The 19,873-nt window shown below is 36.4% G+C and overlaps 2 protein-coding genes across 3 annotated transcripts; both read left to right on the forward strand.

Annotated features, from left to right (window-relative positions):
- The first annotated feature begins 1,920 nt into the window (after positions 1-1,920).
- On the forward strand, positions 1,921-14,826 carry LOC130747261 (helicase protein MOM1-like). The gene is made up of 9 exons (XM_057600131.1): positions 1,921-2,423; positions 2,682-3,396; positions 5,711-5,820; positions 5,956-5,976; positions 6,901-7,013; positions 9,057-9,161; positions 10,168-12,879; positions 12,982-13,195; positions 13,720-14,826. Exons 1-9 carry the CDS (start codon positions 2,051-2,053, stop codon positions 14,604-14,606), a joined length of 5,250 nt encoding a protein of 1,749 aa, XP_057456114.1. The 5' UTR covers positions 1,921-2,050; the 3' UTR covers positions 14,607-14,826.
- A 2,647-nt stretch (positions 14,827-17,473) lies between these two features.
- LOC130743000 (uncharacterized) lies at positions 17,474-19,873 on the forward strand. Of its 2 annotated transcripts, none has more exons than XM_057595108.1 (2): positions 17,474-18,645; positions 19,525-19,873. In XM_057595108.1, exon 1 carries the CDS (start codon positions 17,908-17,910, stop codon positions 18,616-18,618), a length of 711 nt encoding a protein of 236 aa, XP_057451091.1. In that variant the 5' UTR covers positions 17,474-17,907; the 3' UTR covers positions 18,619-18,645; positions 19,525-19,873. The 2 variants fall into 2 exon arrangements, with proteins under 2 accessions (XP_057451091.1, XP_057451093.1); XM_057595110.1 differs by having other exon boundaries at positions 17,474-18,641.

The following is a 19,873-nucleotide window of genomic DNA, read 5'->3' on the forward strand; positions in this document are numbered from 1 at the left end:
ACCTATCATCATCTCATCACCTTTAACTTCTGCTCCGCCCACCAACACTCTCCCTTCACCGCCGAGCCAAACAATCACCCAACAACTTTAGCTCCGGGTGATAATCCCAACCAGACACTATTTACTTATCATAACTATGATATGAAGTTATCAAAATCTAACGACATAATTATATTTTAAATTTTGAACCTACAAAAATATACAAGTATTTAGTCAAGGAGTATAATTTGTATGCATTGTTACTGTAATTTTTTGTACACAAACATCTAAGCTAATAGTTATATTTTTTTATAAATTAAATTATAATTATAATTTATGAAGGACGAAAAACAATTGAGTGTTATGCAAAAATACTTACAGTTATGATGTAAGCATTTCATACTTAATTAAATGAGTTTAATTTTGATACGCTGACAGTGTAAAGTTTTTTAATACTGTTAACCAATCAAATTTCAAAGATTTGTCATGTCACTCAACTTAATTAAATAAAAAATCTAACTTTCTCATATTTAAGAAATCTGATTGGTTGACGGTGCAAAAAAAACATTACACCGTCAGTGCATTAAACTTTTTCTCTAATTGAATATCATTTTGGAAATATATTTTTTATAACACATTTGTACAACTTTATTTGTAAGATTTTTTTATATACAAATAATATTCGGGATAGCTCTGGTAAATGGATTCAAGGTTTCTGTCGTCGGCTAGGCACATCGAATTCTCTGTTGGCGGAGCTATGGGCCATTTGTTTTGCGGTTGAAGTGATTGGAAGAAGATATTTCATTAATGTTGTGATTGAGAGTGACTCGATGGAGGCTATTACGGTTGTTACATCGCCAGAGGCTTTGGTTAATCCTAACTTGGAGTTGGTTCGGACTATCCATCGTGCAATCCCACGTTAAGTGGCGGTTCAGTTTCATCATACTCTCTGAGAGGCCAATTCTGTGATAGATTATCTAGCAAAAACTTCTCATGTCTTTGGGTTTGAGATTCAAATGTTGCAGCTTCCGTTAGCGGAATGTCGTCATCTTTTGTATCAGGACGCTGAGGAGGTCTTAGCCTCCCTTCACGCTGCAGTTGTTTAGCATTGTTTCGCTTCCGAGGGTCATGCCCCTTATCTTAAAAAAAAAACACATTGTCACTCTATTAGCTTATTTTATTATTTTTTTACTTTTATTCATTCATAGTTTTTAAATCTACAAGAGTTGCTTGATTATTTATTAGGAATAAATCTTTTGCAATTATTGTTACATAATTTTTATCACCTTACTTCCATCAATTTACTAAATTTCCTTATTTAACAAAAAATCACCACACTAATAACGCTATATATTTTTCTAATTTATTATATCATCATTTTTTTATATCGAAAAGATAAATTGCACCCGCCTGGACCTTCTACTACCCAATTATATGTCATCAGCTCATATAACTTGAGCTATCACACGGGGACACTTTATCATCAATTTGCACACACAACTACATATTAATAATTTTGAAATTAGCAGTACCTTTCACTTGGATAAGTTAGTCAGGATGATATATTTATAAACGATTTATGATTTGGTGGTATGTGTAATTCGTGACGATAATCAAAAGCAAACCGGTAAACACGTTACACCAATTCATAAAATAGAACAAAACTTTTTTAAATAAAAGGCAACATATCAATCATAAGATTCACTGTAAAAAAATCATAAGGTTCATAACTTTTCAATCAAAATTCTCTTTTAATACTTTTTTAATGACCATCCATAACAATCATTTTCAATTTTCATCCTTGTAAAATGTCGGTTACATCTTGACTTGAGTCAAAAGTTTTCTTCCCTAGTACTAATGATTTCTAAAGAAAAAAATAAAGAAAAAACAAAAAACCATTGAACACGCGTTTTCACCCCGAAGTATATACAATGTCAATATTTTTCTTATCTCGGAATACATAGCGCCGCACCACCATTACTCACCATCATTTCCCAAACCAAAACCATGTCTCTGATTTCTTCCCCATTTCGCTAAATTAGGGTTTGCAGATTTAGCAACTTCTTCAACCATGGCCAAGGAAACTGCTTCGAATCGCATCGCTGACAAAGGACCAGTCACGAGATCTTCTACTGAGACAATGTATAAGAAAGTGGTTCTCACTCCTCCCACCACTCGCAATCGAGTCGACAAGGGGACGCCGCCGCCGCCAGTGGCGGCGACTGCGACTGCGACGATGACGACACCGATGCATTTGAGGAGATCTGAGAGAACTAGGAACCTTTCTCCTTCTACTTCTTCTCAGAGCCCGTCCTCGAAGAAACTCAAGAGTGTGAGTCAGTTCACGTTTCAGGAGCGTGATGCTGCTGCTGAAACTTCTTTCAAGCTTAAGACGAAGGATGCTCGTGCTTACCGTACTGTATTTAGAAGAAGATCGAGTAGAGGTAACATAACATAGTGTTTTTTTCAGTTTGATCCTCTCTGCATTTGATTTTGATGCCATGTGAACAGGTTGGGAGTTTAGTAAATCGCTTTTTGTAACATTTGAAGAGAGTTGTGAATGTTGCATGTGCTGATATATTTTATCATTTGAATTTCTTCATTGCTAGATTGCCATGAAGAGAATTGAGAATGTTGCATGTGCTGGTATATTGATATTGATGCTGATATTTTTTTTATTATATGAATTTATTGATTGCTAGATTGCAATGAGGAGTCAAATAGGGGAGGTAATTTAACTCAGGAAGGTGGTGATGGGGGTGGAGCTCGAGGGGACGAGATGGATGAGTGCTTAAAAGGGGATAGTTTAGATAGTAAAGAAGTTACCAAAGATGGTATTCTGCCACCTGAAGAGGCAGAAACCGAAGATCAGAGTGCAAAGTCTGGGTCAAGTGGGCATGTGAAAGAGCTTTCAGAAAACAATGTGGCTGAAGGTTCGGCGGTACCATCTGATGTCGCAACTCATGAGACTAGTGGGCCTGTGCAAGAGCTTTCAGAAAATAATGTGGCTCAATGTTCACCGGTACCATCTGATGCCGCAACTCATGAGACTAGTGGGCCTGTGCAAGAACTTTCAGAAAATAATGTGACTCAAGGTTTGTTGGTACCATCTGATGCGGCAACTCATGAGACTAGTGGAGCATCTGAAAGGGTTCAGTCTGATTGCCACAGAGAGGAGGAGGCATCCCGGACCTTAGCGTCAAGGAGTTCCATGTTAAATGAAAATTTGAGTCAGAAATGTGCTAATGGTGAAAATTTGATACCTTGTAAGAGAAAAAGAATTACGGGGGACAAGGATTCAGATGTTTCTGCTACATCGGCTGATGACGAGAACTGCAATTTGATTGTGGATGCCAGTTCTTCAAGGCTATGCAGCAATATTGTAGAGACCAGTGAGTCATGTTCCAAAAGGATAAGGTAATTGTTATTTGTTAGCAAATGAATTGGTGTTAATCAATCTGTTTTAAACTCTCAATCAATAGGAGTTACAATCCACTTTTGCTTAGGTCTATTGGCATTTTTTTAATCTTAAGTGCCCTTTGACCTGCTTTTTTTCTCTGTAAAAAAAAACTGTATCTATCTATTGAAAATGAGGTTTTCCTTATAATGTTACCCTGTCGGCCTGTCCCAAATATATCTCTTCTATTTTAGTTTGCATTCATGATTCTATCAACAACCGAGTTTTACTGCTCTAGTGGGTTAGGCTACCTGGTTAGCTGACTCGGTTGGCAATGGATTTTAAAGGTTTCTCCTAATGTTTTTCCAGATTCTTAGCTAACCCTCTTAATCTAACAGTCTTCCAGTTGTTCTACTTTATATTTATCTTCTTCTCACATGATCAAATCATCTTGAATTATATAGTTCACATTTCTTTGAGAAAAATCATCAGCATATGCAGCTTGACATCACAGTAGTCCCCATCAAAAAAAGATATCATAGTAATCAAAATCAGGATTATGACTTTTATCGGGAATAGGGGTGTTAATCGTAGATTGCATAATCTTAAGATGAGATCGTAAGATTTAGCAAGTTTCCTGTGTGTGTGTGTGTGTGCATATTAATTCATATATATGCACATAGAAAAGCATAAATAACAAAAAAGAAAAACACTTAAAATAACTAGAAACACTTAAATAAAGTTGTACTCATAAGTCAAAAATCATAATTCATAGGAATGTCATGCATATGCTCCACAGTACTTGTTTAGAAATATAATATAAAAATCATTCATGTGACCCAACCGCTTAAGCTTGTCGGGTAGTTGTTCATCACAGTACTTAAATAAAAAAAACATAAAACTTATACATCAAATCGAAGTTTCTAGTCTAAAAAATTTGCTGCATTATAATCATAAGAACACTGTTTTGGTGTCCTAGACTCCTAGCTTTGCTTCTTTTTGGCTAATTTTGAATTAGTCATGACAAAAACAACATCATTCATCTTCTGTTGGGATTATGCAATTAAACTCATATGGAGCATCTTTTGTACTTTTATAAATTTAAGACGAATTATTTCTTTATTAGTCATGTTTTATTTTTGCGTGTGTTCTAATTTTAGTCCACATTTATTCCATTTCTTCATTGTTGTCTCTTGATTTATTAGTTACATCCCTTGTCCTTATGGTAATTGTTTTATCCAAATTATTCTATTAGTCTGTGAGGTGTCATATCGGATTTTTTCTGTTTAAGAATATCTAATTAATAACTTTTGGAGACATAACAATCTGACAAAATAATTTGGATAGATGGTCACTGTAAGGACATTTGATGTAATGGATAAATTGAGGGACTGAAATGAACAAACTGAGAAAGTAAGGACTAAAATGAATGCAGAGAAAAATATAGGGACCAAAAACTTAATTAAATCATAATTTTTTTTGTCGTACATGTTGGTTTTTGGCAGTACTGTGGATTATATTCAGTTGTTAACTTTTCCCTATTATTCATAAAAGCAGTTAAAATAAAAAGAGATAATGAAGGAAGGAAGGTTAAGGCAGTAAACTGTAAAACATAGTCATTGGCACATTGTCTATGAAATTTTGCTTTTTCGCTATTGAGTTCATGTTTTTCAATTCTCCCTGCATATGTTGGATATTATTCTGCGGAGTTGTGACTGCAATCTTGCTGTTCTATTTGTTTACATATTTTGATAAGATACAATTTTGCTGTTATAACCATCTAAAGTCCTGTTTCTCTCATTTGCATATGGGAAAATGGGGCCCATAAACACATTAAAGACCATTAATCAATTGATTTGCTCACAATTAATTTTTAGGTGGATTAAAATTAAAGCTGGTATATGAAAGAAGAAAATTCTTAAAATTTGGGTAAGGTCTAACTATATCATAAAAGCTAACTCAAGAGTGAGAATTTCTCTACTCTTTATAAGAACTATTTTGGTCATATCTCTAATCAATGTTGAACCTTAACGCCCCGTCACGCTTAGGGCAGGACATCTGGAGTGTGAATCTGCATAACTGGACATCTGCGGATGTCCAATTTATGGGTGACTAAATAAACGATCTAAGATAGGCTCTGATACCGTTTTTTAATTTCGGGTTAGGTCTAACTGTACTGTAAGAATCAGCTCAGGGCTAAGGATTGCTCTACATTTTACAAGGACTATTTTTGCTTTATCTTTAGTCAATGTGGGACCTTGCATACACCTTATAGTTTTGGTTAAGCTTTTTTTTTAACCTTCTAACTAAGTGGGTTTGAGCTGGTTTTTATAGGCGGATCTCTTTATCAGATATGCAAAGGGATCAGAAGAAATCCATGAATAATGTTGATCAGCTTTGTTCAAAATCTAATGGCGAAAGGTTATCTACCAGCAATAAGGAAGGTTAGTAGTTTCCATTATTTTTAAGTTTCTGTTTATGGCTTTTCACAATGCAATGAGGTTTGACAAATAGCAAGAATTATTGTAGTCTTTGGTGTTTCCTATGTTAGCTTCTGAAGCCATTACATGCTTTTGCAGGAAACTCTGGAGATTCAGGGGGTAATGTCTCTTAATTATTACCTAGTTCAGCTTCCTTTGTTTATAACAGTGTTTATTGGAAAATCTGGAGATTTAATAAGGCAAGGTGGGTTTCTGGGTTAGTTTTGCACCTGAGAAGCCTCAATGTTGATGAGGAGGTGTTGCCGTCACCTGAAGACTTGAGGCATCCACCACCTCAGTCGTATCATGAATTTTTCGACCAAAAAGACTACCTTTTTTGTACTTGATGGGGAGAGGGAGGGATAGGTGGCCTGGAGGAAGTTTGAATCTGGCACCTTTTGGTCTATAATCTCAGAGATTGAGTCCACTGTCAGTTGAGTTGCAAGCTCATTGGTAACCAAAATTACACTTAAACCACTATTTAATCACTCTTATCCTGTTGAGTGTTGAATAAGATGTGGTCTAATAGTAATCTGGCCTATTTGACGGAAACTAGAGGATTGGGGGGGGGGGGTAATTCAGACAGTGCTGAAGGATTAATTTATGTGGCTTCTCACATCTTTAGCTATGATTCTTATCTTTTTCTGTGTTTTTCACTCATATTCAAAGTGGAGGGAAACCATACAAGTTTTCCTTCTTATTACAAACCAAACTCGTAATAATAGCATATTTACGCTTGTTGAGTATGCTATTATTAAGATGAGTTACCCTGCTTTTGTTGTTGTTTTTGTATCATTGCTCCTTACGCTTGTCGCCTCACTTGTCACATTCTCCTTTTTTCTTATTAATTTCTTGAATTTTGTTCTTATTTTGTTAATCTGGCTGCCTCACTTTTAAGAGGAACCCACCTTGGCTTGCTGTCTCAAAGTGAGGCGGCTTTTGTAATTGCTGTTCCATTCAACCTTTCTCATCATTTTGACATTGTTTGGTAATGTATTCTATGTGAATTGCATTTATTAATTTGTTTGCTCAATTAAATTTCAGAGAGACCTTTAGTGAATGGTGTTGAAACTGAGAAAATAAGGAAAGCGCAGAGGAGCTTACATCTAAAGCTGAAGCCAAAGATAGCAAGTCTTTGTGAAATTCTTCTTCTCCCGGTATGCAGCTTTTTTGTTTCTTTTTGCTTGCTGTTTGTTTGTCCCACTGTGGTCATTCATCATTAATAAAATTGCAATTTATTTACCACATTTCTTAGGTATTGATGAAATAGACTTCTGAAAGATTTTAGAAAAACACGTGCCGCTCAGTAAAATTAAATTAATATAAAAAGCCTTCAGAATTTGGTTGACTTGACACTTTGTTCTCATTGAGCTCTATTAGAATCAGAGAGGCCTAACCTAACCCAAAAGCTAGCTCAAGAGTTGAGGGTTGCTCTACCCTTTATAAGCACTTGTTTGGCCACATCTCTAGCCAATGTGGGACTTCTAACACACCCCCTCACGCCCAGGTTGGACATCTGGAGCGTGGAATTAACATCAATGGGTGGCCCAAATACAAGAGGTCTCCATAACTAATGGATCTAGATTACGCTCTGATACCATATTAGAATTAGGGAGGCCTAACCCAACCCAAGAGTTGAGGGTTGTTCTACCCTTTAAAAGCACTTGTTTGGCCACATCTCTAGCCAATGTGGGACTTCTAACAAGCTCTAGATGCTGGGATAGATTACCAAGACTGCCTTAACTTTTTTTAAGCTTGAATTTATAAGAAACCGTAATACAGTAGAAGCAAGAGAGAAAACTAACGCTGTATTATTTTCTTGATGATAGAAGGTTATGCGGCTCTCTATATATAGCGACCACAGAACACACAAACTTACACAGCAAGCATGTAACCCTAGCCGCCACATAGGCTGGGATACTAAACAACTAATAACATAACCCTAGCCGCCACATAGGCTGGGTTATTAAACAACTAATAATAATATAAAAAACAATACTAATTACTAATTAACTAAATCAACTATTATCTCTAATACTCCCCCCACAAACTGAACCGGAAAGATCAGTCACGGTCAGTTTGGCTCTCAAATCTTGAAACAAAACTGTACGGAGAGGCTTGGTAAGAGCATCAGCCAGCTGATCGGTTGCAGGAATATGCTGCACATGAAGCTGTTTAGCAATGACCTTCTCACGGACAAAAAATAGGTCTAACCCCATATGCTTGGTCCTGGAATGCTGGACCGGGTTGTGAGAAAGCATGACAGCACTGAGATTATCACACAACAGGGTAGGCGAGGTGATTGTGACCTTGAGGGTAGTGTTTATAATTGTTCTGGAATTGTGACGTCAAAACTTTGTGGGCTAGATTTAGGCTAAGGTGAAGAAACTTGACGGAATGTCTGATTTTTGCTGTTCTTGGTGCTGTATTATTTTGTTTAGAACTGAAAAGTAATAGTAATGAACTAATGATGTATGATATAGGAAAAGTATACGGCTCTCAATATTAACAGGGACGGGGTTGCTTAAAACAGTAGCTTGAAAGAAGATAATAGGTTGGAAATGGCTGTTATGTGCTTGGACTTGGAATGAAAGAACAAAGGTGGTGACGCCACTTAGTTTTGGATCTAAAATTATAGCTGGAGACTTGTATTACTTGTTCTATATCTCCCCTGCCATGTCATGTCTATTCTCAGGACAAAGATCACTATAAATTTATAATATTTAAGTGGTGATAGGGGAAAAAATCAGGAAACAATTGACAAGAACATATCTCTGATAGTATGGAGGGCAGCTGGTTTCTCAAATGTTTGTTGTTGATAGTTCGATTTTGTTGGAGTGTATACATGTCATGAAGGGATAAATTTTTAATTTTTTGTATTATGAAGTCAGAATACATTGGAACATTGGCAATAATGTCTTTACTGTTAACATTGATACCTGGGTTAAATATCATAAAATACAGAACCTAAGGAATATGGAAGTAGAACATATTTCTCTAAAAAAATTCGATTTCGTAGACATTTGAATGCCTTTGACTTTGGGTTTAGAAATAAATATTGCAGAGTTCTTATTATCTTTAGGACTTTTTATACTATGAGTCTATGACTTATGGTTTCATGATAGTTAATTTAGTGTGTCAATCTGAGCTCTATTATTGGTTTAAATTTAATGGTATTTTGACAACTTTTTGTATTGCAGGACAATGTCAAGAGTATGGTTGGAAATTGTCTTGAATATACTATGAACAATCACCAGATCTGTATGGAACCAGTATCTATATTACAGGCTTTTCAATTATCTCTGGTCAGAAAACTTTCTTGCTTTTCCCATGTTATCATTCTTTTTTTATTCCTTTTCAGTTTTCTCTGCCCTCTCCCTATACATTGTGACATGTTTTTTTTTTATATAAGAAAACTGGATTTTTGTTTATTCCCTGTTTGTATGATTGTCGGTATTCCAACGTCAGTCGTATGATTACAGTTGATGTCTTTTGTAGTCATTGTCTCTTGATTTTTACATTTCATGTCAGATTAGTGTGTGTTACACAACCTTTGCCTCTTTTAGTTTCCTGCCATCTTCTGGAATTTTATTTGCATTTGAGTGACACCCCTTCCCAAGGAAGTAAATCTCACAGAAGGTCAATCATACATGATTTGGCAATGCAGAATAAAGAAGCAGTAGGGGTTTATGTAATTCTTAGAAATTATAAGGGTAACATATTAATCCTTAAATATGCTTCTTCATTCTGCATCCTTTGACTTTTCTTTTTTGAGAAAAATCTAATAGTTAAATAGTGTGTGTTTATTTTTCATTTATTGGCGTTTGCCTGTTGCTGCAACCTTACAGAAAATCTTTTTCCTTTATACTTGATCTTGCTGGACAACTTGAAGGCTGTTTCTTCTGTTGCATGCCTTGAAATTTTGTATTTCATGTTCTGATCTCTAGGTATAGCAGGGTCAAAATGAGGCTAGATTCAAGCCTTAATGTGTATGTGAGGCATAGATTTCATTGTCAAAAAATACCGACTCAAGTAACTTTGTAATCGTTATTTTACTGACTTTGTTTCAGTTGCACATTGAAACTTAACCCTCATTTTACGGATAACAAGGCTTGTATGGCTGAAACTTTTTGTTATTAAGATGTTCTGCTCTTTTTTCCTGTCCTGCTTATGGCAATATGGTTACCATCTTAACAGCCCATTTAAATCAGGAAACTCTTAGTTATAGGATTTCTTGACTTGTAAAATTGCACATTTATAGCACTTGCACATTTAACTGACAAACTTTTTCTTGTTTAATGCTAATTTCAGTGTTGGACTGTCTCTTCTTTGCTAAACCACAAACTTGACTTTGAAGCTTCCCTCGAGCTTGCAAAGCAGCACTTGAATTTTGACTGTGACAAAGGTGTAGTTGATGAAATTCATTCAATGCTGTGTAAGCTGAAGAAAAACTTCTTATCCCTAACAGGAAATCCTAAAGTCACTGGTTCTCCTACCTCTGAATCACCAAGCAGTAACTATTCAAACATAGAAGAGACAGTGGTTGAATTTGCCAAAAGAGATATTTCCAAAAATATTAAAGAAATTAAGAAGAAAAACCAGTGGGTAAAGCTACTTTTGATGCAAGAGAAGGATAAGCGGAAGTTGGAAAATGATATTAAGAATGAAGAGGCGGATTTTCAGAGAAGGTGCAAAATAGAGTGGACAACAATTAAATCCTTTTCTCCCAATGACGTGATAAGAAAAGAAAAGCTCAAGGTTTACCGTAGCAGCTATGAAAAAACATTGGGAGAATTGAGAAGGCAGCATCAAACACGTCTCCAGGATCTTGAAGCCCAGCAATCAGAAGCAATACGGAAGTTCCAAGAGTCTTGGTCACCCGAAAATGCTCCAAAAGCCCTTGTGTCTGATCATGTTGCTGAAGGAAAGAGTTCTGAAAATATAGTTGAGACCATTTCAATGACTGGATATGGAGTATTTGGAAATAAGTGCCACAATATTGCTGAAAACGAATATGAAGGTCAAGGAAATATTTCCTCTAAGCATTCCAATTCCAGAGAACGATCTTCTGATGGAGCCGCTAGCAGGGAAGAGGTCGAAGGGTGTGAAATTTTTAATCGTGAATCTCCTAATGGATGTCGGCAGGATAGTGTAATATTGATACCACTTTCAGATGATCCTGGTAGAGAGGTGGCTCTTGCAGTGCACCAAACCAGCTCTTCAAATGATGCTCAGGTTGATATTTCTTCTTCCAATCAAGGTAAACCTGATGGGGCTATATGGAGCAACACTCTTTGTAGTTTATCTGCCAAATCTAATGCTTTCAGTGTTGGTGTCAAGAATATGGTTTCCTTTAATTCGCAATCACCTGAAAAACATATCCCTAGTGTAAATACCATGTGCATGCCAAATTGTAAGAATGCTGCACAAATCCATGAGCCTAATGATGGCCATGGTTCAAATAATGCTGACACTCTGAACTCACCTTTGTCTCATGAAAGAATTTCCTCCTGGAATTCAAAATCACCTCAACATGTCGATAGTGTAAATGTCATGTGTGGGCCAAATTCTGAGAATTCTGCACTGGTCCACAAGGCTGATGACAACAATGATTCAAATAATGTTGTCACTCCGAACTCACTGTTGATTGATGAGAGAAGTGCTCATGATGTATTAGATAAAGATGTACATGTGGGGATACCTGGGACTGTCAATTTTACTCCTACATCAACGGAGCAAATACCTGTAGGTGCAGTAAATGACTTAGTTTTGGATAGAGTGTTGCCAACACCATGTGGAACTGCTGGTCCCTGTCATAGTCCTGGTGCTAATGCTATTATTCATTCGAATCAACCTTTTTCAGAGAGAAAGAATCCCGACGAAGTCTCAACAAGCATATCAACTGGACACAACCCAGTTGAAGTGTCAGAAACTAGTCATGACCAGACCACTGTAAGTGAATTAGATAAGGAGGCAGCTGTGGGAATGCTTGGCACAGTCAGCTGTACTGATTGTCCCAATAGTACAGTTCCTCTGAATTTTTCATCCACAGATCAAATATCTGATGAAGGTGCACCTTTAACTGAGAATGCGACACTGAATGTTTCATCCACCAATCAAACATCTGAGGGAGTCTTATCATCAAGGCCTTGTATTTCTAGTCCAAGCATTGATCATCCAGCTGCAATTTCCCTTTTGAATCCAACTTCACAGCAACAAGTTTCTGATACAGTCTTGTCAACAATACCTGATGGACAAATTCCAGTCATTATGCCAGTATGTGGCCATGAAGAGGCTGAATGTCAATTAACAGACAGTGCAGTAGCAGAGAAAAGTACTGCATCAGATCAGCAGGAAGGAGTGCATAGAACCATGATAGAAGACACTTTGACCCAGGCGACTCCTGTTTCTAGATCTGTTGATCTCATTGAGCCCAGAGAAGAAAGGCAGCCATTATCATCTGTAGATTCCCCACATAACCAGGATACCGCTAAAGACACACATAACTCTCAGGTCTCTAATGCAGTTGACATTTTACCAGGTAATCAGTCCAATCAAACTTCATTGCTCATGGAGCTTCCAGAGCAGGTGCAGCAATTACCTTCTGCAGGGTTCCTTTCTTCCGACCAGGACCTATCTAACTTACCTTTGGCAACTGGAATTGAAGACCAGGCAACCAGTGAAGATGCTCTCTCCAGCCACATTCCTGAGGCATCAGTTGAGGTTCAAAATCAAGCTGTTGAGCAACCTGCCTCAAATTTGGAAATTGATTCTCATTCACATCAAGTTGTGCATCCAGCCTCTAATTTGGACACTGATTCACTCATGCCTGGGGGAGTCACAACACAATCTTCAGACCCAAGAAATTTGTCAACTCAAGGAGATACCAATACTCACCCTATTCCAACTGCAACCCAATCAGCTTCTAGGGTGTTTCCGCCTTTGTGCCATGATCCGCTCTATAATGAATTGGACAGAATACGGAAACTGACAGAGCAAACTAGTAAAGTTTGTAAAGATATGGTTAGTTTCTTGTTTTGCTCATCACTGTGATGATACTTATTTTAAATGTATATCTTTTTCTTTTCTTTTATGCTAACTATTTTAGTACTCTTGTTTGAGCAGAAATTACAAAACGAGTGCAATTATATGAAGGAACTTGTGGAACTTCAGAGGAAGTATGAAGTTAAATTTAGGGAAATTGAGGATGAATTTCAAAGAACAAAGAAAGATCTTGATACACAACTCAACACAGTTTATGTACATAGGCTATTGGCCCAGACTTTTAAGGCTACGTCCGTGGATCATAAAGATTGGGGTGCATCAGGAATGCAGCAAGGTATATTCCCTTTCAATTATGCTGACTGAACTGATTGTGTAAATTTATATGCAATCTATTATTCGCTTTTGATTGAAGTTTCTACCAAAATATATTTGCGGACCCTAAAGATATTGGAATTGCTGATACCATTATGATTTTTTTGGAGATTTCTTAACGTGGAGAACATGTTGCCTCTTCTATTGTTTATACACATACAAAAATTAAAGGAAAAATCAAATCTGCACGATAAAAAGTTGATAGACAGAGGGGTTTCCCTTTGGGTCAGGTGTGGTGAGCATTTGTAGTCAAGCTCTCAAGCAAACAAATGTATATCTGTATCTTTTGCAAGGTTGGCTGTTTGGATTTTCGTAAACAAGTCGGGGGAAGGTTTTATTTAATTAAATATGCAATTTTATGCAGCCTTTTGCTCTGCTTGCAGGCACATTCACCTCATCTTTTTCACATTCTACTCATGTATGATGTACGTCCATCTGCTCTGCATTTTCTTTTTGAATTTTCTAACCCCACTGTATTAATGTCAGATGCAAGTTTTGGACAGCAATTACCTCAGCTTTCTAGACAGCAACCTGCTTCTTTGCCCTATATGGTTGCTCCTCCATCTTCCTGTGGGCCTTCTGCAGCCATTTTCCCGAGTTCCCATGCTACACCTGGCTCTCAGACTATGCTACCACCTACACTGGCCGCTTACAGTACAGCAGGAGTTTTCTCAGGTGTTTCTGCAAGACCACCACCTCTTATCAACTCTATCTCTTCTCCCTCAGGAAGTCTTCAAGCTGGTGGGCAGATACGGGCCCCTGCACCACATCTCCAGCCTTTTAGACCCTCTGCGTCAGTTCCGGCCCCAACACCACCACATCTCCAGCCTTTTAGACCCTCCACACCAGTTCCACCCCGAGCACCACCACATCTCCAGCGTTTTAGACCCTCCACATCATTTCCGACCCCAGCAGCACCACATCTCCAGTCTTCTAGACCCTCCACATCAGTTCCGACCCCAGCAGCACCACATCTCCAGCCTTCTAGACCCTCCACATCTGCCCCTTCCGCCTCTAGCCTCTTTACAGTTCCACATATGATGCCAAATCATCCTGCACCTGGTAACATTCCTTTACCTTCTGCCTCGTATTATCAATTGCTCCCCCGACAGCCGACCATCACAGAGCCTGGTCATCATAGGGGGCATTGGCCTGATAGTACAGGTGGGTTATCTGCTCGTAACCTACCTGCCATGGATTTACGCCCAGATACTAATATTCTATCTGGTAATAATCTGCCGAATGTTCTGCCACGTTTATCTGATTCGGCTTCATTAGACCTATCCAAATTAGCCACCTGCAGTAGCACACTGGCTAATTCAACCCATCAAGCTACATCTCCTGATGTAGTGTGTTTATCAGATGATGACTGACCAGAGGTAAGTGTTCATATATTTTTTGCACATTTGTCCGAACACCAGGGAATGATATAACGCCTTTTTAACACTAGTTTAGGGGCTCCGGAGATGTATTTAGGACAGATGTTTAGGTGGTACCACGGTCACGGTTCTTATTTTGTTAATTTGTAATTATTTACAAATGTAGATATAATGATATATACATAAATATGTGATGTGATTAGTAGTATGGTTATCCCCTGGATCGTTATTCGTTATCAATGTTTGTTCGTGGTTAATGATTTAGAATTTCATGATTCTATTGGATTTTTAAATGTTATTTTAGAGATTTTAATCAGTAACAAATGTGTCGTGATGATAAAATATGATAAAGAAAAATAGTATTCAAATCGAATTTAATTTATTATAAAGATTGGAACCCTGATTAAACCTAATATGACAACCTAGTACACAATTTGTACAGTAGTGAGGGAAATACCTTTGATTAAGATACAAGAAACTAGGAGCTGAATCAGATAAAGAAAACATCTTGGAGATCTTCCACAATACTTTTGTCTTAATTTTTCTTTTCAGTTTGCTATGATTGATTAATAATCGACATTATATTTTTTTTTTGAAAAAGACATTATAACTTTAAATTTTGTGTTTTAGCGTTTATGATACTTTATGAATTATGATACATTAAATCCATATTAAATTACTTTTTTCTATATATCATCCATTTTTTTTTTGGTTACAGGAGGAAATATATATCATCCATCTATTTCATTGATGCAATTCTTAGTAAAATTCAAAAGAGATGAATAAAATCCGTCTTATAACTAAAAAATAGGCCAGGATGCTCTCCATGTTTATGTGGTCTCTGGGCTTGAAGTAGATAACTATAGAAAAAAATACTGTGAATGTCCAAAGCAAAAACCTACAACAATGAGTTTTACTATTCTTACTTGACCAATTTTTTTTTACCATTATTAGGTTAAGTTTTGATTTCCATCATATTTGCACTAACTATTTTTTTCCTATCTCTGCATCTTTTCTCACATCATTTATCATCTCTTATTTTTTGTATATCTTATCTTATGTCTCTCTGACAAGTATAAATTAAATAAATTGAATGAGCTCATTATCAAAACTAAATTACAAGAGCCATTCCTGAAACTGTCAAAGTTAGACAGTGTAACTGTAATCTATAATTTAAACTTAAAAACACGAACTAAGTCTAAATATATTCGAGGTTTCAAGCTGACTTTGATAATTTCTAAGATACGGGTACACGTTGAATTGAAACCAGCCACTACCTTATTATCTTATTTTCTTCTCCCCTTGTTTTATGATTGTAATTATAATAATATACTTGTTTGTTGTCAGGAAGCTTTTCTTTTTCTTCTCCCCTTATTTGTATACTGAACTGAAATATTGATGATGAAACTTATTAATATACGAATAATGTTTAGTTCCCCATTCATTCATACCTCAACTTTTTTAAAATGTGAAGAGAAGTGAGAGAAATAAGTGATATGATATGTGATGTGTCAAGAAATGTAGAGAGAGATAGAAAAAAAAAATGAGTGGAAAAGAGATGAAAGAGAAAGTGAGATGTGAATGTATCATTACTCTTAATGTATCGGCCACAAGTATTCTGAGCTTTAGAAAACTAAAATTTAAATGCCACATACCCAGCTTTTTAAATCCAACCATATTAATTCTGTGGTATTAAAATATAAAAAAAATTGTACTTCATTTAAACGTAATGTGAATAAGATATCTTTGCCCAAATCAGCAAGGTATATCACTTAATAAGATTTGTATAACTAAGTCAGCCAAAACAATACGTGAAGGCAACAGCAAGAAACTTTAAAACCAAAAATAATCATGTCATTGTGTTGGATTTTCTGCATAATTTGTCTTTGTACACAATGGAAATTAATGGTCTGCAACGTAGTTACATCTCTTTATAAATTTGTTCTAACTTCATCGCAACTTGCAAGCCTACCTATCTCATTGATATTTTTAAAGCTTTCTTGTGATTCAAATCCTTAATATTTTGTTCTAACTATTTTTCATATTAATTTTCTAAATGTTTTCAATTTGTAGATGTGACATTGTTTACCAAAATATAATAATTTGCAGCTGACATTCTTATTTTGATCCCTCACATTATGCTCCCCACGCTTTTTAAATGTAAACGGTAGGACCAACGTTGCAGACGACCAGTAAAATCAGGGACCATTCATGTAATTAAATTAGATGGGGGACTAAAATTGTGAAATTGGTAAATGTCAGGAACCAAAGTTGCAAATATTTTTTTAATTTCTATTTATCTGTACTTCAAAATTCAAGACAACACTAAATATTTCACCAACTACCCTTACTTTACATAATTCTCAATTATTTTATACACTTATCCTGAAAATAAAGTTACTATATACTATATAGAAAGTTAATAAAAAATTTCAATAAATTTCATTAATTTTATTTCTTAATTTAGGTATCAAAATATTATAACAGATGCCAATATGGGCTGACACAACTAACTTTAAGTTCTGGGTTTAGCTCCCACCTCCCAAAGGTCGAGGGTTCGAATCCCCCTGAGATCAGTAAAATCCCTGTTGGTGGGCAACTCTCCTTGGGGAGATCCCCGACGCTCCTTCTAGGAGTGAGCCTCTGCTGGCCTCCCCAACATGTCACTTGTGTCCTGCCCGATTGTCTGGAGGTGCTTTCTCTCCGTTCTACCATTTTTATTAAAAATATATATATATGAAATATGGAGATACATGAAATATGGACACGATTCCCTAGAGGTGAAGTGTGGATTGAACTCTAAAATATTTGGGCTTGGCAGATTTCACATCGGCCCAATATGCACATTGATGACATTGAAATGGATCGAGATTTGATAACTGAAATACTGTTGAGATTGCCGATGAAGTCTCTTATGCGTTTCAAGGCTGTGTGCAAGCTTTGGCGCTCTCTGATATCCGATCCCCATTTTGCAACATCACATTTTCAACGTGCTTCTCCTAGACTCCTCTTCGCTAGATGTGATGGCATTCGAACCCTAGACTTTGAGGGTCCGCTTCGCTATGATCATGTTTCTCAACCAATCAATTATCATTTAGTGTCGTCTACTATTATTCAAATTGCAGGTTCATGTAGAGGCTTTTTGCTAATCTACATGTGGAATCAATTATCATTTAGTTTCGTGACGTGATGTGACGACGTCTACTCTTATTCGAATTGCAGGTTCATGTAGAGGCTTTCTGCTAATCGAATATAATGATAGTCTTTACCTGTGGATATTGGAATCCATCCACACATGTCCACAAACCAATACCACCTTCATCTTCTGTTCCTGTTGCTGTTGTTGACACCGACGACCCCGACGGTGTTTATACTCATTTATATGGATTTGGTTACCATTCCTCAAAAGATGACTACTTGGTGGTTCAAGTGCCTGTTCCATACAATTACGCAACTACTTATTTACCATATGTGGAAATATATTGAGGGTGTTGATTTGCCTCCCTTGACCTCTATTGGTTGTAGTCACGGGTTGCTCTTCAACGAGGCCATTCACTGGGTGGCTCAAAACTGGGTGGATGGTAAAACCACGGACTTTATTATTGCCTTTGATTTAATGGAAAAGAGACTTTTAAAGATACCCCAGCCTCATGATTTTCATGATGTGCCTAATTTGTGGGTTTATGGAAGATATTTTAGTCTATCAGTTCAGCGGAGAGATTTTACATGTGAAATATGGGTTATGAAGAAATACAAAGTACAAACATCTTGGACCAAGACTCTTGTTCTATCTTTCAACCACTACTTTCACTTCCCAGAATGCTCTACAAAAGGTGGTGATATTGTTATGTCAACTGGACATAAACTGACAAAGTATAGTGAAGAAGGAGTAGTACAAGGAGAACAACTAGAGCCTCAGAACCATTCTAGTTATTGTGGTTTTCTCAATCCATCAGCGTCCCTGTATACAGAGTCAATGCTTTCACTCCCTGATGTTAGTGACTGAAATTTCCACAAGAGCTTCGCTTTGTAAGTAAGCTCCTCAAATTTCACTTTCAATTTGTTAAGAAATACATTTATTTATGCCTTCTATTATAGTTGTAATGTTTGTGGAATTATAGAAAACAAACATGCATACATTTTAAATAGTTTTTTTTTTTTACTAAAACAACGTGTGGAAATGATGTACCAGAATAATATTTAGACTTCTAACTCTTAATATATATCAAGTGAAGTTAAGGAATTACTGTTCATGAGATGGATTGTCATGAAACTTACTGTAATTCAGAAAAATCAATTTGTTAAAAGTCCTTGTTCTTAATATTTGACCAATTGTACTTGCTTTCTGGAGGCAAAATAGTACTGTCACTAGTCTTATTATTTGACCAATTGTAATCTACATTGTAGTCTCTAGTCACTATCTGCATTGGAACCATATATTGCTGCATATAAGGGATCATGTCTTGTTTGCAAATAAGGTATATGGACTTCCATTCTGTTCAGTGTTTAACGGACTCTGCTTTAATCAATAATGGCCCTAGGGCCTGATGAAGATTAAATCTTACTTATTTTCTTTGAGTCTTGGCAGTACTAAGCTAGAATAGGGATGAAAGCTCGATTTCAGTTTAGATGATACCTTAATCAAAGGCAGAGTCAAGTCTTCTAAACTATATAAAAGCATTTCAGAACTAGTTCCTACCATCCATGTCCTATCTCTAGTACATGAATACTTCTTGCTCTAAAATTTGAATGTCTCTCTTTTTCAACCAAAGAGTAACTTATTATGGCTGAAAATCCCTAACAATGGTTTTGCTTAGTAGGTTCCCCTGCAATCATATATATATATATGTGTGTGTATTATTTTGAACAAAGTTTGAACCTGACTGTGTTTGGTATTAAAAATTGGTTGCAGTTAGATGGCAGACAACATACTTTTGGTTACTGGGAATCTAAGGAACCCTCATTGCTCCTCCAAAGATAAATACATGGATTCATTATTAAACCTTCATTGCTTCACTGCTTTCTCCACAAGTTCTTTCCGATGCTAGGAACCTAATGTGGACACTTTGTGCAAGTGACAGGATGATTTCTTGATTCATTAGCCTATTAGAGATAGTTTCTTGTTTTAATGATGATAGATTCAAAAGCACAATTGCTACTGGATAAATTTCATGATCTCTATAGATGATCAAAATAAATTGTCATATTTTCACAATTTGTTAAAATACTTTTTTTACAGGGGATCGAACTAAAATGTCATA

The sequence above is a fragment of the Lotus japonicus genome, chromosome 3 (assembly GCF_012489685.1).
Source record: "Lotus japonicus ecotype B-129 chromosome 3, LjGifu_v1.2".
Taxonomy (NCBI): Eukaryota; Viridiplantae; Streptophyta; class Magnoliopsida; order Fabales; family Fabaceae; genus Lotus; species Lotus japonicus.